General features: G+C 37.7%; 1 protein-coding gene across 1 annotated transcript in view; it reads left to right on the top strand.

Annotated features, from left to right (window-relative positions):
- The window catches only part of LOC135993454 (transmembrane 9 superfamily member 2-like), a 33,998-nt gene that overhangs the window by 863 nt on the left and 7,583 nt on the right, over nucleotides 1–25,552 (top strand). Inside the window, exons 3-16 of the mRNA XM_065643343.1 lie at nucleotides 1,259–1,352; nucleotides 3,026–3,153; nucleotides 3,377–3,506; nucleotides 5,765–5,892; nucleotides 8,334–8,445; nucleotides 11,523–11,602; nucleotides 12,227–12,335; nucleotides 16,504–16,636; nucleotides 18,023–18,142; nucleotides 18,320–18,377; nucleotides 21,567–21,726; nucleotides 22,362–22,513; nucleotides 24,017–24,128; nucleotides 24,547–24,718. Coding sequence (XP_065499415.1) covers nucleotides 1,259–1,352; nucleotides 3,026–3,153; nucleotides 3,377–3,506; nucleotides 5,765–5,892; nucleotides 8,334–8,445; nucleotides 11,523–11,602; nucleotides 12,227–12,335; nucleotides 16,504–16,636; nucleotides 18,023–18,142; nucleotides 18,320–18,377; nucleotides 21,567–21,726; nucleotides 22,362–22,513; nucleotides 24,017–24,128; nucleotides 24,547–24,718 — 1,688 coding nt within the window. The remainder of the gene's footprint in view (nucleotides 1–1,258; nucleotides 1,353–3,025; nucleotides 3,154–3,376; nucleotides 3,507–5,764; nucleotides 5,893–8,333; nucleotides 8,446–11,522; nucleotides 11,603–12,226; nucleotides 12,336–16,503; nucleotides 16,637–18,022; nucleotides 18,143–18,319; nucleotides 18,378–21,566; nucleotides 21,727–22,361; nucleotides 22,514–24,016; nucleotides 24,129–24,546; nucleotides 24,719–25,552) is intronic.

Consider the following 25,552-nt stretch of genomic DNA (forward strand, 5'->3'; position numbering starts at 1 on the left):
CGAGGCAGCTCCTGGTACAGCATGTGTGTTTTGGGTGTAGGGGTGGAAGAGTAAATCCCGCGTTCGGGGGTGGGAAGGATGAAGGTCACACCTGTGCCTCCTGACCACCCTCAGTTATTGAAAAACACAAGGCTGCTGGGTTTCTAGTGGGTGCTTTTTTGAGCTGAGTACTGGGTTTAGTGTTGACTGTTTGCTATGTTTGAAAGTTCTTCCTGTTGGTCAAATATAAGAAGACAGGAGCTTTGTGCTGATTGTTTCTGGAAAATAAAAGGAATTGGAAGAAGGGTCGTTATTTTTCCTTTTACCACCAAAGCTCTGTATCTAGTCCTTGTTTGGTTGTGTTTTGTTGTTTGGGGTTTTTTTTTTGATTGTTGCCTGTGAAAACTATTACCTGCTTTTGCAGATATTTATAGATATTTTGCAGATATTTATAGGTATAGATACGCAGTATGACTTACTGTCTTGCTCTTGGGCTTACAGAATAGAGCAACTTGCTGGTGTTGTAGATCTTATCCTGTGTAGCAAAACAGTAGCAGCAAGAGCAGCGACAAGCTTAAGAAGTCCTTAGTGTCTCTATTTGCATTAAACTTTATGGAAGCCAGTTAATTTAGGACCACTTATTAATGAAAAGTACTTATTTGTCAAGGATAAGTGATTTCCCACCCCCCCCCTATAACCTACTGCAACCCTGTTTAACGGAGATCCAGAATGGTTACCTTCTCTTTCCCATATTCAACTGTTTCAGACTCTGTGTAGTTGAAAAGAACTGGTGAATGGCATTTGGCAGTGTGACACATTTAATATTAAAAGCACTTCCCTTCTTTGGAGCATGTTACACATGAAATGCTATTTGTAAAGACTCTTTAAAGGAAGGGGTGTAGTTACTTTTCTGAAACCTTTTTGCAAGAGAGATGGACAGTCTGTAGTAGTCTTTTTTTTTCCTTAGTATGAAACGTTCTATTGTTTTAAATTGCCATTTGAAAAGGGTTCTTGGACTAAACATCGTTCATTTTGTTAAACATGCTTCAGCTGTAATATATCTTGGTTGAAATGGATATCAAATACCACTATTTCTATATAGTATATATAAAATTTATTTGCAAAAGCACTCACAATTCTTACTAACACTGGCCGATCCACCAAAAAGAAGCATGGAAGCTGCCATCTTAAGGACATAACTTAAGAAATTGTTTTAGCCTGATATTTACATTTATATGTCAATTAAAAATGAAAGCTAATATTTTCCACTTTTTTCCAGTTTTGACTTCTGCCAAGATACGGAAGAGAAAAGACCATCAGAAAATCTTGGACAAGTGCTGTTTGGGGAAAGAATAGCATCATCTCCATATAAGGTTATTTTGTCCCTTGAACTTGATCCTGTTTAAATGTGATAGCTGTCTTTCCAATGGCTGTAATCCATAGACATAGCTGAAGATTTCATGATTGTGTGGTTATCTTCTTTTTTAATATAAACTTTATACTGTTTATGTAATAAAAACAACCCCCCACCACCCTGAAGGCATCTTAGGGTGGCTAATTAAAGTTGGGAAGCTGAGCCGGTAATTATTCGTCTTTCTTGTTTGTCTGTATTAGAGAAAAATCCAGAAACTATATCTTAAAGGTGTGTAGTATGTTAGGTGATCTGAAATCATTAGTTAAATGTAATATTGGAGTCTGTAAACTGGTGGTTCAGGAACCGTCTCATATACTTGGTTGTACTGTTGGGCAATTTCCAGAGTGGGAAAGAGAGGCCAAGTTGGGGCTCACTTCCAGCTTTTCCCTGCTTGTACACACTTAACATCTGTTGTCTAAAACAAAATTTTTCATTGTTGAGGCATGTCACTTGGAATCTTCTGTAAAACAAACGTATGGAAGTATTTTGTAGATTAAGTATGTAATATTTTTCTGTCTCGTGCCCTGCATTAGCAATGATCAAATGTAAAGTCTCTCAAATGCTGTCCAATCAACTTGGGGGAATTATTGGCAGTAACGGAGATACAGTCAAACACTGGCTCTTAATGCTTGAAAGGTGTGTACTGTTCAAGTGCAGCTTCCAGACTGGGATTTGCTGGTGAAACTGAAAACTGGGCTCTGTTTGCATGTGAGGGTTGCTAGATAATCCAAATTCCTGTGAGAAAAAGAGGGAGCAGAGTTTCTGAGTCTGCTGCTGCTCAGTCTATAGGGACTTACTCGCGTCTTCTCACAGGACTGTGAAGGAGGTGATGCCTCCTCCCTTGGGTAAACTTCTAGAAGTATCTCTGACTCTCTGAGCTAATGTATATGACTGCTGACCACAATAAGATTTGAAATATGTAGCATGATGGCTCATTTGGACTGGATACCCATTGAGTAGATTAAGTATTATAACAATTACTTGTTTGAAATGGCTGCACATTACAGTAATTAGAAAATACTGTTATTGTTTAGTACTTTGGCATTCATAAGGTTACAATTTTTGGTCATGTTTTAGGTATGTTGGTTCACTAACAGGTAAATCCCAACTGGGTTAGAATAGAAGTTTGATATACAAATGTGAGCATGTTTGTGTTAGGTGGTGTCTGCACTTGAAGCATAGATGCTGTGTGACTTGTTGCATTTTTGGCAGCCTTTTCTCATAACTTAGCCATCTTGGGGAAATGCAGCTAATGCTACATGAAACATTCAAAAAGGGTGTAGTTAAAAGTCTGGTTTAGCAGATGATGAGATCGCTTTGTTCTTTTACCAGTTTGTTTTATTTTGGCAATACCTTTTTTGCTAATTTTCAGTCTGAAGGTTTATTTGGAGGTAGTTTATCTGGGCTACAGCAGAGATTTTTAGCAATGTGAAAGGGGATTGCTGATGCTGGCTATACATAAATCTGACATTTAAGTTAAGGCTGTTGTATGGGAAATTCTGGCTGTAGAAAATTTTATAGCAAGGAGGTGAAAAATCTCAAAAAAGCCAGCTTTACATGAAAAAAGGACTCTAAAAGATTTTTGAAGCAAAACTGAGATGACTCTTTGTGTGGGTTTTTTTTTTTTAACAGTTCACTTTTAAAGAGCAACAAACATGCCAGAAGGTTTGTACAAGATCATATGACCCAGAAAACAGTGCTGATAAAAGCAAACTGGCTTTTTTGAAGAAAGGAATGCAGCTGAATTATCAGCATCACTGGTAAGATGAGATGTGTCCTTGAGGCTGGGATTTTTTTTTTTTGCTGGCTTTTTTTTACACTGTTATCTGTGATTTTTAAGTGGTTATCTTCTTCCTTCTATGTAGATAGTTGTCCTCTAGTGTGCATTTTGTGACCACTGCTGAAAACTGTGTGCATTACGTGAATGTTAAATGTCAATGTGAAATAACCTTTCTGAGGTTGTGTTCTTTGATTTCTGTCTAGGATTATCGATAACATGCCTGTAACGTGGTGCTACGATGTGGAAGATGGACAAAAATACTGTAATCCAGGATTTCCAATAGGATGTTTTGTTACTCCAGATGGTAGAGTTAAAGATGCTTGTGTTATAAATGTAAGTGGTGGAACTTTTAAAATTAGTATAGCAGATGTAATTTCATTTACAGTTTTATTTTTAAGCTTTCCTGAGAAAGAACAGATACCTTTGTAAACATGGTTAATGTTCAGAATGTGGACATTAACAAATCTGAATGCTGCTTCTGTATGCAGTTCTTACTGATACAATTGTCTAACAAAAATGTTCATATAGATCTTTTGGCCAATATAGATAAAACAACTGTGTTGGTGTCTAAAAGCCTTAGAAAATTGAGTTTTTTGTTTTGAAATGTCGTGTGTATTCATCCTCGTACCTATTAATTCTTTGTCCATGTTGTATTTGTGTGCAAGACCTTCTTTTATCAATGTCAGATAGGAGCTTTCTAGTGAAGACCTAGAAATGGGCGCTACCTTCTAGTTGCAAAAAGTTATGTCTAGCAGAGTTTACAAGTTGAATGTGTCAGGATTTTCCCAGATGGCTAGAAGATAACTAACAGAGCTGTGACAGGGAAAGAACTAAATTGACAACAGTTAGAAATCTGTCAGTCATCCTAGAGAGTTCTATGGTGAATTAGTACAGTTACAGATAATAGTGATACAGTTTTATCTCTCCTGGGGTGAGGGACCGTGCTCCTCTCAGTGAGGAGAGGGCTTTCTGCTCGGCTGCATGACTTGCTGCTTGTGTGTCGTGCAGTAAATTTATGTGTATTCAGCTGGTGTGATGCTTCTTGGAGGTGATGCCTTTGTCATGCATGTTCAGTTTACTTGGTCTACAGTCACCTTCCAACTCCTCAGGCTCCCTAAACCATTGAAAATGGTCTGTGAATTGAATAACCTGTTCTAGTTAGATGTTCAACTGGATTTGTAGATGAGATTTTTTTTTTTTAAATTGATACTGGTGTATGTTGAGTTGGGAGCTGTCTGGTACACAGAAAATCGTTGTAGCAAATCAGCAACTTGGATGAAAAGTTGTTTGTTTTTTGGGAGGGTGGAGCTTCATACATAGGCAGCAGTGGTTGAATTTCCTAATGAGTGCTTAGAGAGCTTGTACTGTGTATCCATGAAGTGCTCTGCAGATCACGTGTGCTTGTTGTGTTGTGGATACTCTGCCAGTGTATCTGCTATACCCAGTGGCAATTTTAGTCTGTAGATTCTAAATGGGATGAGAATGTTGCATGGTATAGTGCTAGAGGGGTGATTGTTACATGGGCAAATTAGAAAGTAGCCCCATGGATATGAGTGTAATCTCTGGGCTGAGTTGGGGAATGTCATCTGCTTTTAGGAGTATACCCGAATACCTATTCCAGCAGACATAATTATCTCTTCAAAAATGGGGGCTGGAAAGGGGTTGTTATAATGCAGTGGCACAGCTACAGTTCATCCTCGTATTTATGCAGCTGATGAGCTATATTATCGCATCAACTGCTACTTTAGAAATGGAGGAAACGAGTATCTAAAGATGAGGTTATAGTATGACACGGGTATGATTCTAGTCTTCTTCTGATGGGAATCATGGATCATAGTGAAAGAAGAGGAATCCAGATAAATGTAATGCAAGATACCTTCATATTTTCCTGTGAGGGGGCAGGGGACAGAAGGAAGTTGTATGGCTTTTGAAATATATATGGTGAATAAAGGTGTTTTTGTTTTGTTTTTCTTGGAAACTCAACTAGCAGTCTGTCATCCTGCTCCCCTAAATCAAATTAAAGTTTTTTGAACAATGACAGTGTTGAGGAGAACAGAAAATCCAAGTCAACTTTTAATTCACTGTGGCATCATCTGAGCTTTATATAGTTCTTCACAATTCTGAATTCTGAAAGGACAGGGATGACAAATCAAAATAGCTACTGAAGGTGAAGGTAGTTTTTTGAAACAGAACTTGGTTTGGAATATCTGGTAGCTGGCATGTCTACAAGGAACAGTGTGGGGTGAAGATAAATGATGAATCTGAATTACTTGTACATTGAATAAATAAATCTTTGAATTTGTTTTGGCAGCTTTTTGTCACAAATACAAAATTGATGTCAAATACATTTAAATTCTACTAGTAACACAGATGTGATACTTTATTATGTGGGTTTGTATTTCTGTAATGCAACAGAATATATAGAAAATATATAAATATTTTATACAGGTGTATTAAAAAGAGTGAATGTTCACGTATTTCCCCTTTTTTCTTGCTCCTTCATTGGACAGTAGTCTCCTTTTTGAAGTTCTTGACTGCTTGCGCCCCCTCCTGTTGGAGAGGTTTCTCAATCTCTTGATGATATTTTGTAGTCAGAGTTTAACAAGAAGAACACTTTCTACCTCTTCAACCACGTTGACATAACAATCATGTACCATAGTGGGAAGGATGAAAACTGGCCCGGTGCGAGACTGGTGATGGCAAGGCTGAGACCACAAAGGTAACTGTCCATAAAGCCACCAAATTCTAGTACTAGGAAGTCCTAACATTAGTTGCAAACTTAGAAATGATACTTGGTGTCAGTAAGTTCTGAGGGATGGGTTATTCTGAATTCCGATAAAGCTTTAAGTATAGTGGTTCACAGCTGGAACTAGCATTACAACAAGTAGTTCCACAACTGTAAATGTCATTTAACTTTGTTTTAAAAAGGTGCCCCAAAGTTTCTCCTGATGGAAAAACTGCTTATGCAGACTCAGAACCTGACACAAACAATAAAAGCCTTCTCATGTGTTTATTGATGTGCATCTGGGTGTGCATTACCTTATTTTAAAAGACATGTTTTCAGATACACTGAGAAACATCCTTTAATTGAGTGACGGTTTCCCATGTCATCTCTATTATCGCTGTTGCGTTGCCTCCCAAATCTACTTTGTATGAATGTACAGTATTTTTACTGGTGTACTTTCCCTGTGTTAGTTTGGATACTGAGGTATAGGCAAAATATCAAGTTAATACTGGTATTCAGAACAGCAGAAGACAACGACTAATTTTCTAAAACTAACTTATTTTCTTAAACAGTGGCTTCTTAGTTTCTGTATTTCTGTCAGCCAGAGAGGAGATGCAACAATTCAGAGGTCAGAAACAGACCGAAGGGATGACTATGGCGTCTTGTCAGTCTGGTCATGCACAGTTCATACTTACCTATATTGAAAAATGCAGTCCGTTTATAGAATTTCAAAGTAAGATGCTTTTTTTTTTTCCTAGCTAAAATCTTCCCTGTTTTCTACAGAGATTAAGTACATTCTTAAATTACATTACCAGTTTCTCAAGTCATACAGACGTGTATGATACAACATGACTTTGGTATACTTGCTTTTTCTGTTGCAGTGGTATAGTGTGTTTTTAGTGAATTATACTTGCTGTGCAAGTTTATTCCTTCCATTTACCTCTGCTCTGATATGTTGGCAAGAAGATTCTACCAGCTTTCTCCAATTTTTCTATTAACGCTTTCTCAGTTGCATCCTGAATGTTTGAAAAGTGAGAATTTATCTTTTTGCCAGTAATGCAGTCCACAAGGGGGCACGGTTAGGTTACACATAACCTTAATTTTGTTGTTCTCTGACCTGATGTTTTCCTTGGTGCTTTGCTTTGACCTTGAAGCTCTCTTGAGGAGGAGTATTTGTGATTTGAGCACCCTAGGCTGTTGTGAAAGTTTTTATTATCTTGTGACTTGACTTAGTTGTTGACATACAGTAATGCAAATAAGGTAAAATTGTTTATCTAAATTGGGTTAATACAACTTGCCCAAGACGGTGTGAGAGAGAAGCTGTTTTTCAGTGTTTGAGGAGATTCATGGGAGTTAGTTGAAGCAAACCTTAAGATTTCTTTTACTTTGTACTAAGGTACTGCAGAGAAGAGTTTGCATATTTGAACTTCAGAATGTTGAATGTTGTTCTAAGTTGTTAGTCTTGCATACTCTGAAAAATATACAAGAGGTAGAACTAGACCACTTTTATAGGAATGGAAAATGGAAAGGTTGCCACAGTAGTTTCTTTTGTCCCAGTTAAAACAACAACAACAAAACCCAACACTCCCAATCTACCAAAATAAAATAAAATAAACATCTTTCTCTGTATGAAGTTTGATGGAAGGTGAGAACCTGTGGGAGATTACTACAAAATTCTCTGTCTTCCTTACTGACAAGCACACACTGAGGTTAAGTCCCTCACCAATGATGCAGTCTTGTTCAAATGTGGAAGGGAGGTATGATGGCAGAGAAGGGCTCTTCTGAATTAAAACTTATCATCTTACCAGGTAAAGATCTCCAGGCTTCTCAGGCTGGTTAACCAAGCAGCATTTTAGCTTAGGACTAAGACTTCATTCTCATCATGACAGAAAAGCAGGTAGGGTGAAAACACATCTCATGACCTTTCAGAGAGCTGTGGTTCTCCTTTCCTGCTTGCTTAGTGAACAACTTTACCTGTAATGTTCTCAAATGTCTGGAAGTGTGAGCAGCTCTTAACTGAATGCAGGATAGTGATGCACGATCCAAAACCCCAGGATGCTTTCTCTTGAGTTTTTAGCTTTCACAAGTGCTGAGAACTACTGTTCAGTTCTATTGTGATTTTAAGGCTGTTACAGTAATTCTGAATACTTATGCCTAATTATATACATGATTTTATTTTTCTCATATTATCTCTAGACACAAACATAAGTATTCGTAAAAATATACGTTGAGATCTTCACTCTTTGTTAGAACAGAAAAGCAGGTTCTCAAAGAAGTTGAATAACTGGTACAAAGTAATATACACAGCTCTATTTGTGGTGTGCTTTGTTTGTTTTTTATTAAATAACAAATTCCTTTTACTTAGAAAAGAATTTGTGAAAATTCATCCTTTAGAGCATATGCAATTTGATTTAACTTTCTTTGTTTCCCCTTAGCTACAAACATACAGATGAGAACAACTTAAGTTGTGAAGGTCCACCTATGGAGATTCCTGGAGAATTCACCAATAAACTGAAATTGATCTACACTTACTCTGTGACATTTGAAGTAAGTATTGAATCTGTTCCATGAATATGTAATTCCCCAAAAGAATGACATCGAAACAACTGGATAATTTGCTAATAGCCATAAGTGGATTAAAGCAGCGTAAATTCCATACGGTTGTGTGAAGCAGTTTCCCCAAAACCTATTACTTTTCCATTACTGTAGTTAAAGTGGCAATTGGAATGTATAAAGACCTTTTTTTTTTTTTTTTCCTTATTTTAATACTAATAGAAAGGTAGTAGACTGAATAAATGCAGGAGTTGTCTTCCTTGAGATATGCTCTATATTTTCAGAGTTCAGCCGTGGTACTGAGAGTCTCATGTTGAAGACATGTTTATATTATATTTAGAGATGCTTTTGTGTTAAATATTGATTTTTAGCATCTCGTAAAGCTGTGTTTTTTCTAGTGAAGTTGCAGGTTTTGTCTCATTTGTATTGCTTTAATTTATTCACTAGCTTTTTTTTTTTTTGAGTAGGTGGTCATTTATCTTTTTAGAGTTAATACTCTGATGCTTTATTCAGCCTGTTTGACATAAACAGGAGGAAATGAGACTTTCTTGTGAGTCTTTACCCCGATGTGGAGAGGGAGTCTCTTGGGGAGGTGAGAGTAATTTGGTTCAAGCTTTTTCAAACCTTGGTACCAGTCTGTCTCAAAGCATGGTTGTTATTCTGGCATAAGACACCAGTCTTGCAGGGTTTGGCCTGAGACCACCAGTTTATTTTGTATAGGCAGTCAAGCAGCCATCATACGGTAACGGTTTTTGTTCTACCAAATGGAATTTGAGTTGAGCCAAGGACCTCATGGTGCCTGGTACCGCATCCTGTTCCTCCTCCCTTGAGACACTTGCTCTTCCTTAGACCCCCGCATTTCACTACGTGAATGAGCCTCCTGTCTATTACCATCTGTGCTGAAATCTTGATGATAAATTGCAATTTAGAATTGCAATGGGAGCTTTGGCGGGTTATTCGCACCGTGTGTCCGGCTGTTGGGCTGCCGGCGGGTGGGCGTGGCGGGTGGGCGTGGCGGGTGGGCGTGGCAGCGGCAGATTCCGGCGTGTCCAGCAGGTGGCGCTCGGCGCGTCTCAGTCTGCACCTCAAAACTGTCGGTTTTCTGTTCTCTCTTAGCTTGAAGTACTGCCTGATACCTTTCATTTTTTTTATCAGTGGTTTCAAAATAACTTTAAAAGGGGTGTATTTATCAGCGAGAAGTATTTTTAAATACTAGGGAAGTATTTTTAATATATTTATATATGGGGAAATATTTTTATATCTATTTTAAGGACTAGGGAAGTGATCGTCCCTTTATACTGGGCACTGCTGGCGCTGCACCTTGACTCCTGTGTTCAGTTTTGGGCTCCTCGCTACAAGAAAGACATTGAGGTGCTGGAGAGAGTTCAGAGGAGGGTGTTGAAGCTGGTGAGGGGCCTGGAGTGCAAGTGTGATGTGGGGCGGCTGAGGGAACTGGGGCTGTTCAGCCTGGAGAACAGGAACTGAGGGAAGACCTTATCACTCTCTATAACTACCTGAAAGGAGGTTGTAACATGGAGGGTGTTGGTGTCTTCTCCCAAGTAGCAAGTAACAGGACAAGAGGAAATGGCCTCCAGTTGCGCCAGGGGAGGTTTAGGTTGGATATTAGGAATAATTTCTTCCCAGAAAGGGTTGTCAGGCATTGGAACAGGCTGCCCAGGGAAGTGGTGGAGTCACGGTCCTGGAAGTGTTTCAAAGGCGTTTAGATGAGGTTCTTAGGGACATGGTTTAGTGCTAGAGTTAGTTTATGGTTGGACTTGATGATCTTGAGGGTCTCTTCCAACCAAAATGATTCTACTGATTCCATAAATAGGAGAATGTCAGTTTCACTAAGCCTGAATACATAAACCAGTAAAATGTGTGACTGTTTTATGGTCCTAATATGACAGCTGACTTCTGATGAGAAAGCAATTGTGTCTGCTTTAATTCATTGAAATGAGCAAGGTATTTAGCTCTGTGTATGTGAAAAATATGCACCATCATGCCCCTAATGTTTAATACATAAGTGTACAAAAATCTAAGTATGTGGGCAGTTTGATACTCAAGTAACAAACTTTAGAACCACACTTCTGAAACTCTCTCCCAAACTAGCTGTAAACTCCTGATCAGCTGCTGATTGGGCCAATAAAGTACAACTTATAGCGATTTCAGCCACCTTGTTGTGTTTGTGAAGTTCTTCATTGTTATATGTTCTTGATCTAGAACATTGAGTTGGAACTTAAAAATTCTGGGTTGCAGACATAGTCTAAATTTTGAGAATTAACTGTACAAATTTATCACCTGGTGAATAAATGAAGAAGTTTTGCTGAACTTCATGCCAGCCAGGAGGCAGAATTTGGTAGCAGGACAGCAAACGTACATCCCATGAGACAAGCTGTAGAGGACAAGGCTTGAGGGTCAGAATCGTGGCTTGTACAGCTGTCGTATGAAGTGTTTAGAGGAGGAGACAGGAAAGAATGGAAGTGTCTTTCAAAGGTGAAAGTGCTGAATGATTTCTTAAATCCTTCACAGGGAAATCTGGAAATGAAACTTGTCTGCCAGGAATCAGAGTCGAAAACAGTCTGTATCAGACATCGTTATAGCAGGGAGCAAAGAAGCCTGTGCTAAATACATTAAAGATGACGAGAGAGAGAAATTCTAGGGGAAACTACAAACATACTCGTAAAGTATGTTTAACAAAATTAAAGTTTCAAGATAAATGTGCTGTGCTGGATGTAACTTGTGGTGATGTGGCATGATTGGTTTTGAGTGTACATCTGGGAGCTGCAGCCAGCTACATACCAAATCATGGAAAAATGAGGCTTAGTGAAGGCTCATTTGAAGGCAGAAGGTGTGGATAGGAGATTTCAATAAACAAGATATTCTTTGAGAGGCTCAAGAGATAAGAAGAATTAATGCAAGAGGAAGGTCTAACATCCAGGGTTGATACCAAGTTTAGATATTAATGCTGAATGGGGAAGGTTTGTGGAAGATACTTGATGTGCTTATTCCTTCTCAGAGACTGCAATAAATTTGTACTTGTTTGTATTGATTGCTATTTAATTTTTTTATAGGAAAAGAATAGTATTAAGTGGGCTTCCAGATGGGACTATATTTTGGAGTCTATGCCACATACAAACATCCAGTGGTTTAGGTAAGATTTGCATTGATTCAGTGAATAACCTTGCAGGGGGAGCACAAAGATTTCAAATTTTTGCTTCTAGGGATATATAACTTCTGCTGCGGTAGAAAGAAAGTCTGTTAGTTTTCAGGCAAGAAAACTTTATTGTTTTCATATGTGAAATAACTTTTACCACTCTTTCACCTCTTGGGAGTAACTGTAGTATTGCATTTCTCCAAAGGAATGCACCATTGGTGTCCAAAAGGCAGCTTCCATCATTTTACTTTTGTCATCTCCATTCCGTAGAACTTCTGAGACATTGTTGCTCTGCAGTGTTCTTATTGTTACTGTCTGGCTTTCTCTAAGTGCCAAGCGAGAGGTACATAAGTGTACTGCGTGGTTTGGGCTCAGCAGCTGCTTACAGTAAAAAGAAGGGCTTTTTTATGAGTAAAAGATGTCTATGAAAAGTCTTACTTATTTCCTTCTGTACCATGCAAATGATACCAAGTAAGTATATAATTTATGTTGAAATATTAATGTTTTGCAATGTAAAGTGTTTGAAAAGACTAATCTGATTAAATATATGGTACAAATTGGAGTGCATGTCCTGAAACCTGAATAAATGGATTGAAAGCTTGACTTTTTCTTTATCTACAGTATAATGAATTCCCTTGTAATCGTTCTGTTCTTATCTGGCATGGTGGCTATGATCATTCTGAGGACTCTTCATAAAGACATTGCAAGATACAACCAGATTGACTCTTCTGTGAGTAAGATTTACAGCTCTTATGTGAGCACATTTTCTGTCTGTCAACTATGATAGTTTTCAATTACAATCTAAAGAAATGTATAACTACCAAGAATTTAATACATGGTAATAGGTAAGTGTTCTGGCATTGGTTCAATATCAAGATGTGGCAATTGCTCCTGAATCCTGTGGTTGCAATATGAAGTTGATCTGGACATGTAGCTTGTGGTGACACTGACCTAAGCAGCCAGTGTGTTATTTATGGAATCTCCATCCTTGGAGATATTCGGAAGCCATCTGGACGTGGTTCTGGGTCACCTGCTTTAGGTGGCCCTGCTTGACCAGGGGGATTGGACAAGATGACCTCCAGAGGTCCCTTCCAGCATCAACCATTCAGTAATTCCGTGACTATGGCAACCTGGGATTATACTTAAGATACCTTGTCAGCACAGCCCTGTTTAAAGTCACATTATGTGGCCTTAGCACAGGACTTGCACTGTATCTGTTGCACAGACATCTGTAGCACAGAAGCAAAGACTTTGCTACCCACTTTGGTCTATTTTTCTCTCTAAAAATGCATTTTGTCGTCCGAACAGCTAAGCTTGTGAAGACAACTGTTATTTTTGTTGATAACTGTCTTCTCCCCTCTTCAAGAGATCAGGCTTAAAATGACTGCAGCCAGGTATTGTCCCCATTGTAATGATGCTGCATTAGGAAGCCCAGTTGCTGCAATTTTTCCAGTTCTGAGGTGGTGTTTCTTTATAGCAGTTTGTAGTGTAGTTTGTCCAGAAAGGAAGTGTGCTAGCATGTGACTTGTGAAGTTTGGAATATTTGTGGTCTAAATTCCATGAGAAGTATGATGCTACAGAACTTCATAAAGCGAAGTGTATTTTTTTAAACCCTACATCAGATGATTATTGCAAAAAGGATCAAAAATTAAACCAACAGCTAGTAATGGAGTGAAAGTAGTGTGAGAATCAGTAGTTGTCACGCTAAATATTATTAAACATATTCTAATTAACATAGACTAATACAAATTGATGTTGCCTTTTGTCTACAGTTAGGAGATTGTAATATTGCAGTTCTTGTGCAACACACTTTTTCTGATCTCTAGTTGCATTAGAACAACTTGGTGTGTGTATTTTTTTAAAATTTTATTTTAATACAATTCTCCTGGTGATCACTGTGTCAAACTGAGCCTGGCTTGTCTGAATTATCGTAGAGACTGGAGCTTGTTGCCATCCAACTGAACCTGTTGTGAGTTCTTTTGAAATATATACTCCTTAAAATAGCAAAGGGGCAGGTCCCTGTAGTGGCTTGCTGCCTTGGTGGAAAAAAATAAAACTGATTATGAGTTTAAAAGACTTGACCAGTTTGCTGTGAGTGGAAGGCTGAGTAAAAATTACTCTTTCTCACTAGTAAAAGTGGTATCTGCAAGCCAAAGATGAGAAATAATGTCAGATACTACAAAGGTTTGAATTTTCACTGTTGTTGCTGGCTATCTGGATAAAGAAATACTTTAAAATGCACACAAATGTTTCATATTGGAACTAAAATATTTGAAAGTACTTTTATTCTTCTTTGTGGTTTTGATATTTAATATCTTTTGTTAATGCAAATCCAGACATTAATTAAAGTGGAAGAATTTTTCCACATTCTTTAACTGATTGTTTTTGTGAAGCTTCTGTTTGATCTCTCAATTAAATTATGTTCAATATGTTATACTGTGTTATCTTTATTAGTTGGTCATTCTTAATGCAATAAAGAGCAAGATTGGTAGAAACTTGATTAGTTTTCATGGCTAACAGTAGGGATAGGTGTGAACTTAAAAAAATCACACTTTATTTTCTTGCCAGTTCTAAGAGACTTAAAGATCTGTTGCAGTTCGAGCTGATTTTAAAAAGTTGTGAAATAATTGTTCAAAAGAGGACCTGGGCTGAGGAAGCTGCAAACAAATTAGTATCTCACAGTTAGGGAATGCTGGTGATTCTACCTGCAAAGAGATAGATACACAAACCAGTGATCGTGGTCTGAGTATGTTCATTTAACATTCAGCTAATACCAACTGGCCTTCACTGTGATGTAGATTGAGTGAGACATACATTAATGAAATGTTTAGAAATCATTAGATTACTTTTAGGGTCTTATGGCTAAGAGAAGATTCCTGAACTGAAGACAATTCATGTCAATATCTTTTCAACAGCGAGGGGTAAAATTCCTGTCCTCTTTTTTTAAATCACTTTAACCATGACTACTTGAGTGTAAGTGACTTAAATCTTTATTAGAATATTTTGAGAACTGGGCTAAATTAATGGATAAGGTGAGGATTACTGCAGGTTTGGTGGTTTTGTGGGTTTTTTTGTTCTGTTTTTAATGTATGGTATTTTTAGCATATTGGCCAAGATTATCAAAAGTATGTTTTCAGATTTTTGTCAAATATTTTTTTGTAACTATGAGGTGTAGCTTCCTACTTGGATTTGTAGTACAATTATCCTCTTTGAACATTAAAGGTTAGCAATATAAAATACTGCTGTATTCTTCAAACAAAAGTGTGGAAAGTACTGATTCATAACTAATTGGTCTGTAATGGAAGAGTTTTATTAAAAATTGAGCTTTGAGACAAACACTGTGGCACATAGGCCCATACGAGATAAATCAAGGGTCTTGATCTGGCATGCTTGGTTTCTCTTTATTTTCCTTAAACCAAGATATTTACCATGTAGCTATACGTTTTAAAGTTTGTATTAAAACCAGAGGGTGTCTTTTGAGTGCGTTTGCCAGATTAGGTGTTGGTAAGAAATCTACCACCAGCCATTCCAAATTTGTGCATATTCCTCCTTCTGTCAGGAGCTAAAGTACTAAGCATTTATTTCTACGTGGTGTTCACCATTTTGAAAATGGATAAAGATTTGCTTTAGATGGTAAACTTTTAAATTCTTTCATTCCTTACGTACAACTACCTGGGAAAAGTCTTACCTCAAAAACATTCTCATCATCAACACAATTACTTCAAGTTCAGACTTGCAGGAAAGTGTGGTCTTTATGCTGCCATAGCCAAACAAACTTTTCTTTACTGAAACAGCACTGATGTGTTGGAATTATACCTAGATACCTGTTTGTTTGTTGTTTGTTTTTTTTTCAGGCGTAGTGGTTGGGTTTATTTTGCATGTGTGTGTTTTGTGTTCTTTTAATTGAAGTGTTATCTTGTCTTTAATAGTTTTCAATATTTTTATTAGTATATCAGACTTCTGAGAGTAATTTCTAGCCAACAAATGCAAACAGAGCTATCAATATGAGAAAGACAAATATAATCTTCCAGCAAAAAGATTATAATTACATAATCTGTTTTAAGATGCTGTGTATCACTCGCTGATTTGGTCTGTAATATTTGTTACCATATTTCTTGCGTGCTGTAATTCTAGTGGTAAGCAGTCCATTGAACTAAACTCAGTACTCTTAGGTGGAATGAAACCTGTAGCTTTTAACTTGGTGAGGAAGAGAGTGGTCTTCTTGAGCCATTGGTTATTTGTGGTCGTGTGTGTGTGTGTGTGTTTGTTTTATGAGGTGTTTGTTTTGAGTGACTTTACTGAAAAGTTTTATTCTTCAGCCGTGGTTCCTTAGAGCCGCTGGACTGAGGATCCCCCCACCCAGTGCCAGCCATCCATCTATCTATCCATCTATCCATCCATCCATCTCTGACAGTGGGACAAAGAGTGTTGGTACTTGCCCCCAGTGATTCTAGGGAGCAGACGTTCTTCCAGGGTACAGGGGCTATTTCGTTCTCTTCCAATGTTGTCATTGAGACTGATGTGCTTTGTAATGGAAGCAAAAAGAAAGATGAATGCTTGAACTAGATTGAAATGCCCTAATCCAAGTTAAATTAAATGGAATGCTTTGTTTTAGTTTTAAATTTAGAATGATGTTATATGGTGTGGCTAATTACATTTTATTTTTATTTTTCCTTGCTTTAAGAGATGAGGGTTTTCTTGATAAATTCTGCCTTTTTCTTTTCACTGAACCATTAGGGGGTTATAAAATCAATGAATGATGAATCAAATGCAATTAGTGTGCCTTTGGATCTAAACTGGAAGTTAATCAAACTTTAAATATGTATTTTTCATCTTGTTTGTGTTAATTCACTACTGCATTATGCATCTTTGCTAAAGACATTGTTGATTTTATACAGGAAGATGCCCAAGAGGAATTTGGCTGGAAGCTGGTTCATGGAGATGTGTTTAGACCTCCAAGGAAAGGAATGTTACTGTCTGTCTTTTTGGGCCAAGGAACGCAAATTTTCATTATGACATTTATTACTTTATGTAAGTAACTTTACTAAGATGATGTGTTTGTAGTGTAATAGTGTAAAAAAGATACAATATTATTAAACAAATGAAAGAGGCTTTCTTTTGGAAATGAAGTCCTTCCTTAAGTAAAATAAAATACTAATACTGTTTCATAACGATAATCTGGATCACTTCAGTAATGGTGTTGTAAGTGGTGTCATTGAAAATGTCATGGTATCTGGGCTAATTCAAACTCTTCATGATTGCAGAAACGGACCTTCCTTGTTACAAGTTTATTTTTAAAAAACAAAACCAGTTTGTCATGGTGTAAATTATCCAAAGATCCAGTAATGCAAGTTCAAAGATGTATAATCAAAGCTTTAATGTTCTCAGAACACTTTCTAATACGTTTGACACAACAGCCTGCAGCCATGCAGAAATAAGAGCAAGAATGTGTGCCAGTGAAATAATACTGACACAATATTGAGATAATGAAAGTCTACTGTAAATAGCTATATATGCATATGATGATGTAGACTTCCACAAGTTGGTGTTTTATTATACGTTACCTATAAATTATATCACCATTTACTTTCTTACTCTATAGTAGAACTGGAAAGTATACTGATACTTGTTACAAAAGAATTTTTCAAATCCTGCTTTCCATGTTTTATTCAGATTTTTTTTTTTGTCTTTCATAGAGGAGCTGCCTTTTTATCTTATAGCATCGCGTAATCAATAAGAAAAATAGAATTTTCTTGATGGGCTCGTCTTTCAATGTTGGTCACAATTCTTTGTGTCTTGCTTAACTGCAGTAGTTTCCTGTGCAACCAGTGTAGTATAGAAATAAATCGAGGGGAGGAAAAAATATCCCTTTTCTGTTTAAAAACAAAACTTCCCACTGGAGATCGCTGACAACTCCTGAGAGTATCGCTGGGTTGGCCTCTACAATTGGTTCAGACACAGCAGCCTTGAGTAAATGTGACTCATGCCTTTAAGATCATCTGTCTTCACACTTATTTCTACCTTAAAAAACCAAAACCACCCCTCACCTCCTCAGTAAAATAAAATAAAAACCAACCAAACAAAAATCCCCAAACCCCCAAAACAAACCCTAAAAAATCCCCAATAACTCCCCCACTTCCCCCCAGTAAAGTACCACTTAGCTCTGTCCAAGGTTATTGTGTTTTATTTTTCAGTCTTCTGGCTACAAGAAACTATTTAAAAGATGTGGTAGAAATAATGCTTTTATTATGAATTAAACAGTGTCATTTGGGGTATGGTCATGTGATGGGAATATATGAGAATTTATGCACATGGTCTTCATTTAAATATCTGGTAGTGAAAGGAAACAGTGTGTTATGTGTTACAGGGAAATTTTGACACGTATCCACAGGTGACTAAATCTTTTTGTCTCTTTAGTCCTAGCTTGCCTTGGTTTTCTTTCTCCTGCCAACCGTGGTGCTTTGATGACCTGCGCAGTTGTATTGTGGGTCTTACTGGGAACTCCAGCTGGTTATGTGTCTGCTAGGATGTACAAGAGTAAGTACATGTGTGTGTTTGATGTGACACAGCAGGTTAAATTCAGAATTGCTGGGCTTAATATAAATGTTGGACTGGAGCTGGTATCTCAGACAACAAATCTGCTTCTTGCTGTCATGCTGCAAAACAGTTGGAAAAAGTTCTGAACTTGAAATTGTTTTTACTCTTTCCCCTCAGCGTTTAGAGGCGAGAAGTGGAAGACAAATGTTTTGCTTACAGCTCTGCTTTGCCCTGGGTTAGTATCGTTTCCCCTTATTCTTTCCTTTATTCTTAAATATAAATGAATCTATGGCGGGAAGGAGTGGGGGAAAAAACTGAATTGTTATGATGCTTGTTTGTGTGGTTATTTTCTTTATTGTTCTCCAAGTTGCTGTTCCTTTTGTATGTGGCCTATCTGCGAATATAACAAAAAGTGAATTCTGAGGAGCTGGAGCCCAGTACTCTAGAACAATCTTATTAGCATCTTCGTTTGTAATCAGCTGTGGGGCAGGAGGAATGATGTGACTCTCTTGCAAGGTAGTGTCACAGCCTTTGAGAATCACCACACCAGAACATTAGGAATAGTGATGGGGTAATTCCAGTTTGGTACCACAGCACTTGGTGTGTTCCAGGTAATCCTGTTTTAACGGGTAATGGCTGTGGTCACTTTGTTACAAGTGCATGGTTTGGGGGCAACTTTGGAGTGTCTGTAGTGCACTTCTGTAAATAGGGAGAAACGGCTCTTTGGGGAGAATCTCTATTACCTTTTAGTATCAGCGTTTTATTGGAACTATGTTACTGAAAAAGATACAAGAAATTATGACTTCTTTAAAGTAAATAGTTACATACAGCTATACCATACAGTAGAAGTTAAGTGTGCTTCTGAGTGAGAATAATGCAGAGATCCTCTTAAACTGGTTATAATCATCTTATATAAATGTAGGTAGTGTCCATTTTTGGATATGGCTGCAGTGTTTATCATACTGTGCCCAATACTGTCGTGCTTGGGAAGGGTGATAGCTCTCCTCCCTTTCGTTTTCTCATAGCTCTCAAGACATCTCATGAGAATTAGATCAGTGAAGAAAGGGAGCAGAGACTAATTTCTTCTGCAAGTTTTCCGTATTTCTTAGTTGCAACTTTGGGTACGTGGAGCTATCCCTTGACAAATGTCCTTGGCAAAAGTTGAGGAAAAGGTTATAAATAATTTCTTAAGGTATTTCTTCCCTCCAAAAAAGCCCAGAATGAATAAAACATGGCTTGGTTTTGAGTATAGTAGAATTTCATCAAATGAAATGTAATGCATTCGATAACTACTGAGTGCGGTATTTCTATGAGGGAATCTTATTTCTAAACAAAATGTGCATCAGTCTCCCTGCTGTCATTTAGATATTATCTTGAGAGTGAAGAAAATATTTATTGGTGGAAGAAATATCATGCTGATCATTTAAACTCCCAAATAAATTAAGTTTCACAGAGGAAGTAAAATGATTGGGGATAGTAAAACAGGAACAGATGTCTTGATTATGCTATGCTAGTTCACTGAATTTGCATAATATCATAAACAGCCTAAGGCCATATAGTCTCAGTAGACTGATGGGAGTTCATATTTGCAGGGGTTTTTTTCTAACTTTGGAGGGGGCAAGTGGGGTGTGTATTATGAGTTTGAGCAGATGATAAAGATTAGCAAGACTTCTAAAATGGATTTGATTTTTATTTTTTGTTCAACAAGATGGTTACACCAGAGGTTGCTTGGTTGTGCTTATTTAACAAGTCTATTCCCCCAAACAGCTTTGGCAAGTGTAAGGCCTCTCCTAGGGAAAAAGGAGCCTGCCTAGTGCTCTAATCCTTCCTTCTTCCTTTTTCAATTAAATACAGTGGAGGATGCATGTTTGCTTTAGGGCAGTGCAAATTCTGCCGCAGGACCACTTTTTTAACGAAACCCAGATAATGGTGCACTTTGCATGGGCCCTTCCTGAGGCTGAGTTTTCTGTGATACCTCTGAATCCGTGAATAATGGCAATTCAAGCAGGCTCTTTTATGAGGTTCCTTTGCAGTACTTTTTGCTTTGTTTTCAGAATGAGATGTTTGAAATCTTCGTGTGTCTTGGAGTTCTGAACAGCTCTGGAGACATGTCATGACTGACGCAGTCTTTATTTAAATTCTCCAAAGGTGCGGGCTACTTAACTGTGTAACTCCATGAGGCGTTAATACAAAGATTTTTGTTGTAGGGAAGAGCCCTGTTTAATCCACCCTTCTGCTACCCTGTTGCTGTGACACACACTGCGGCAGGGTATACACTTGTTGTGAGTGATGTGTGGTTTCCTAAATATGAGATGTTGCTGTCACTGTGTTTTTTCAGAGGGAATTTACTGATTGTAAAGGACCTATAAAGGTAATAATAGGAAAGGTGTTTCACGTAAGAGAGTGCAAACCCTGTCCTGGGCTGCATCAAACACAGCACGACCAGCCCATCAAAAGAGGAGATTGTCCCGCTGTATTCAGTGTTGTGCGGCCTCACCTTGAGTGCTGTGTGCAGGTCTGGGCTCCACAATTTAAGAAGGATGTGAAGGTCCTTGACTGTGTCCAGAAGAGGGCAACAAAGCTGGTGACATGGCTGGAAGGAATGTCCTAGGAGAAGCAGCTGGGGATTTGGGGCTTGTCTGGTTTGGAGAAGGGGAGGCTGAGGGGCGATCTCATTACTCCCTCCAGCTTCCGGAGGAGGGGACGTGCTGAGCTCTTCTCCCTGGGATCCAGTGATGGGACACGTGGGAATGGCTCAAATCTGTGCCCAGGGAAGGTTTAGACTGGACATTAGGAAGCATTTCTTTACTGAGAGGGTGGTCGAACAGTGGAACAGGGTTCCTATAGAGGTGGTCAATGCCCCACGCCTGTTAGTGCTTAACAGGCATTTGGCCAATGCCCCTAATAATGTGCTTTAACTTTTGGTCAGCCCTGAACTGGTCAGGCAGTTGGACTAGATGAGGATTGTAGGTACTTTCCAACTGAAATTGTCTGTTCTATTCTTTATTTTATCTTTTAGCACTCTGTATAGATTTTTGCAATGGTATCTTTCTGTTACTTTTTGGTTTTATGTGCAGAGTCTTTGCTTAAATAGTGGCTTTACCACTGGAGGCGTTGGATGTTGTAAGCATTTTTATGTTAACTGCACTATTGCTGAAAGTGAGTGGAACTGTTAGGGAATGAAAGATTGCAAGAAAAGATTGAAAGATTGCTACATTTTTTCTGATGCAGACTTTTGACTGGTTTGTGTGTTGTTGGTTGTGTGGTGTTGTTTCAGTTGTTTTTGTTGGTTTGGTTGGTTTGGTTTTTGGGGGGGGGGGGGAGGGGTTTGTTTGGTTGGTTTTGTTTTTGTTGGGTTTTTTTAATACTAACTGGCATTTATTCTTTCCTGAATATTTTAATACTTTTTCTGATCTTTTTTCAGGATTGTCTTTGCTGATTTCTTCATTATGAATCTCATTCTGTGGGTGAAAGGATCCTCGGCTGCCATCCCTTTTGGCACTTTGGTTGCTATCCTAGCTATGTGGTTTGGAATTTCAGTCCCACTAACCTTTGTTGGTGCATATTTTGGCTTCAAAGAGAAGGTAGGGCTCTGTGAATACAGATCAGAAATACACCTGTCCTCCATAGTTGAGCCACTGAATCCCTAAGCATGCAAGAACTGGTTGGATTGAACCATCTATGGCCCTGTGATTGTAAAGTGATGTTTCACTTGGATTTTGAAACTGAGTATATGCACATAATGTCACATTAAACTTTTGTTTGTGTACATTCACTAGAATCAGAATTTAATAGTGCTCTTGGAGGTCTTCCTTGCCTTTTCTACTTCAGTAATACCTCAGCACTTTCATTTTTGAAGTAGCATTTCAGAAATACTTCAGTTTGAGATAGTGCCAGACAACTAAGAAAAAGGCTGTGGTGTTTTGGTGTGTGTGTGGTTTTTGTTGGTGTGTTTTTTTTTTTTTAATGACTGAACAGATTTCTTTCCTTTGTGCTCTGACTTGCTTACTGACCAATAGTTGGAATGTCTAAAGCGTATGTGTTTTTTCCTAATGATAGATATCAAGTTTGTAGTTTTTTGGTTTAGTAACTTGTGATGGTTTCTGAATGAAAATAACGTTATGTTTATCGAATCTTTAGATGCTAATGTTAGGGAAAACTAGTAATCTTATTTATGATGTAACAACTTATATTTTAATTATATTAATTTCTTTTGTAGCCTATTGAACATCCAGTTCGTACAAACCAGATTCCTCGCCAAATTCCGGAACAGTCCTTTTTCACAAAACCATTGCCTGGTATCATAATGGGTGGTATCTTGCCATTTGGCTGTATTTTTATTCAGCTTTTTTTCATTCTGAATAGCATTTGGTGAGTATCACTCTTGTTGTTCTAGTTATGCTGTTTCAATGATAAACATACAGCAAGTTTGAACATCCCAAACCAATTAATTTAAGAAATAAGCCAATTTAAATTTTTTTTAATCTTCTTACAGGCTTTTGTCTGCATATATATTCCTGTGCTTAGGACTTATAAAACTAGTTCTTCTTATTGACAACTGCAAAGTGTGAAATTAGAGTCCTGTTGCCTTGTTTTATCTTTCTAGCTCTGAACAGCACAAACATGGTTTCACGCTGCTGTGGTTAGGTGGACCCTAATCTGGTGTGTAACTATATTGTGATTTAGGAAAGTAATATGGTCAGCTATTAAATCAGAATCAGGTCATGATCTTGGGATTTGATGTTCTGCAAAACAGAGATTCCAGTCCCTGTGAAACATCGACACCACTCCTAAATTTTGTCAAAATCTGATCAAGCAGGTGCATGGAAAATTAAACCAGTGCAGTCTTTCCTAAGTTTCACAATGTAAATACGAAATGTTTAATATAGTGTTGTTCAGTTGAAAATATTAACCTGAAGGTGCCAAGTTTTTAAGGTGTCCTCTGTTTATGTTAAGATTTCTTACAGAACGGTTTTAAAATCAGTTCTTAAACACAAATGTATGTTAGCCTTTTATATTAGTCCTCAGCAAAAGTAGAAACTGTGTAATACAGCTGTGCTGGAAAATGCATTCAGCTGACAAACAGGGTACACTCTGGCTTTTTGGAGTTGGAATTACTGAATTCCCAAATTGTTGGTCATTATTTCTCCTACAGAAGGGAAGAATGGAGGGAACGTGCACCTTTCACTCCCTCTGTCAAATTTTACACTGCAGTAATTGTCATCATCACTCAATAGAGTTGATCCGGTTACTTCCCTTAGCTGAAAGACACCAGATTAAAAGTAAACAAGCATGTTTGCCTTGAATTTATTTTTGTGAGTGTTTTTGTGTTTAGTTTGCCCTTGGATTGGAGTCAGACTTGGTCTAGGGACAGTCTGGGAGTGGAGGAGTGTCTGGTTGGGTTTAGTGATGAGGTGCAGAGACACCTGGAAAGCTGAGCTGCTTGAGGAGGAACGAGTGGGACTTGTAACTAGGGAAGAGTACAGGTGATGCAAGAGTCAGGGAAGTGAAAAGTCCTCTCGGAGAGACCCGAAGTGATAAACATCTCTGGTGGAAACTGTCCGTAACTGTCTCTATGAAATTTTATAGGTGGTAATTGCAGGGGAAATGTAACTGAAGCCTTTGAGTGTTGCTCTATAAAGCAGTGGTTGTATTACTGCTAGCTTAAATGAATGTGTATTTACAAAGTACATTCAGGTAAAGAAAACTTTTTATGAATGAGCCAATAGCAGTATAGACAAAGTTACCCCAGTGGTGTGTGTGTGTTTGGTTTTTGGTGGTTTTTTTGTTTTAGCTTAGCATCTGGCAATGTAACACTGTAGATTTACTCAGACCTTTAACCAAAAATGAGACTTGTGCTTTTTTTTATTTTAGGTCTCATCAGATGTACTACATGTTTGGATTCCTGTTCCTAGTTTTTATAATTCTTCTAATTACATGTTCTGAGGCTACAGTTTTGCTGTGCTACTTCCATCTGTGTGCAGAGGTAAAAAGTACAGTTTTGATGTAGGTGCTACTTTTAGCTGGAAGATGTTAGAAATAGAGTTGAGGTATTCATAGATACTGCGATGTGCTGGACTCTGTGAATGGATTGTATTGTCAGCCTCTGACATGTCTGTCTATTCAGAAATGTGTGTCTTGCTTCAAAATCCACTGTTTGCAGCAGATAAGCAAAAATAAACAGCCTTGATCTTTAATATTTTCATGTTTGCCATGGAAGCAATACAGCTGACTTTGAGAAAGGAAAAAAAAAGTAGCTATGTGCAATGTTGGACTTCTTTTTTTTTTAGATAAATTTTGAAGAATTCAATGTATTTCATAAGACAATGTTATTTTTAACCAGTTTATTTATATTCTGTTTTCTATGTGATGTCTCTTAGTGAATGGTTAATTGTTTCTTTCAGGATTATCATTGGTGGTGGCGATCGTTCTTGACGAGCAGCTTTACAGCAGTTTATCTCTTTATCTATGCAGTTCATTACTTCTTCTCTAAACTCCAGATAACAGGAACCGCTAGCACCATTTTATACTTTGGTTACACAATGATCATGGTCTTGATTTTTTTCCTTTTCACAGGTAAGTACAGTGCTCAAACTAAAATGAATGTGCGGAGTTCTGTTTTTCAAATGAGAAACATTAGGTGAAGTTTAGATTATCTGAAACATTTAATACAATTCATGACTCTTCAGACAGTGTTACTTTTCTGGTTTGTGACACCACACATAAGAAGATATTCTTCAAGTTGTTTTTTCTAACTTGAAACTACATTTATTTATAGTGTAATTAATTTTCCTTTATTGAATATTATATTAGCAGTGAGTTCAAACCACTATATTTTCAAAGTGCTGTTCTTGTTCACTTTGATATCAAGATTAACTTAATTCTAGAATTCAAAATTGGTTCTAGAAGCTCTTTAGAGAGATAGCACTCTGCATATGGAGAATAAAAGATGTTTTCAGTGAGTGAACCAGGTTTGTGCTGGGGAAAGAAGTGAATGCTGCCATTAGAGAACTCTGAACTGTTAGAGATGGTCTTACCTGCTCATTAGGCACCACTTCTTAGTGGCAGTAATGTACCTTAACGGGAGGAACCTATTTGAATATGTCTCTTCATTTTTAGTAGTCCAACTTTTCTTGTGCAGACTAAGTGTCTTCTGTAGAATTACTCTAATGTTCATAATCACTTGGCTCAAACTCTAATTTTGAGGTTCATTTGATGTGAAATCTGTGCCAGATTTACCATGTGTTAGATGAAATTAGAAGCTCTTTGAAGGGTACTGGCCCTTAAAAATAGCCGGGAGCATTTTGTATTCCTGTTCATCATACTGCTGTTGTTGTATATGTGGGTTTAAACACATGAAGTCGGATCTTTTCTGTATCACTGTGCTTAGTGTCATGATGTGTGGCAGTG

The sequence above is a fragment of the Caloenas nicobarica genome, chromosome 12 (genome assembly GCF_036013445.1).
Source record: "Caloenas nicobarica isolate bCalNic1 chromosome 12, bCalNic1.hap1, whole genome shotgun sequence".
NCBI lineage: Eukaryota > Metazoa > Chordata > Aves > Columbiformes > Columbidae > Caloenas > Caloenas nicobarica.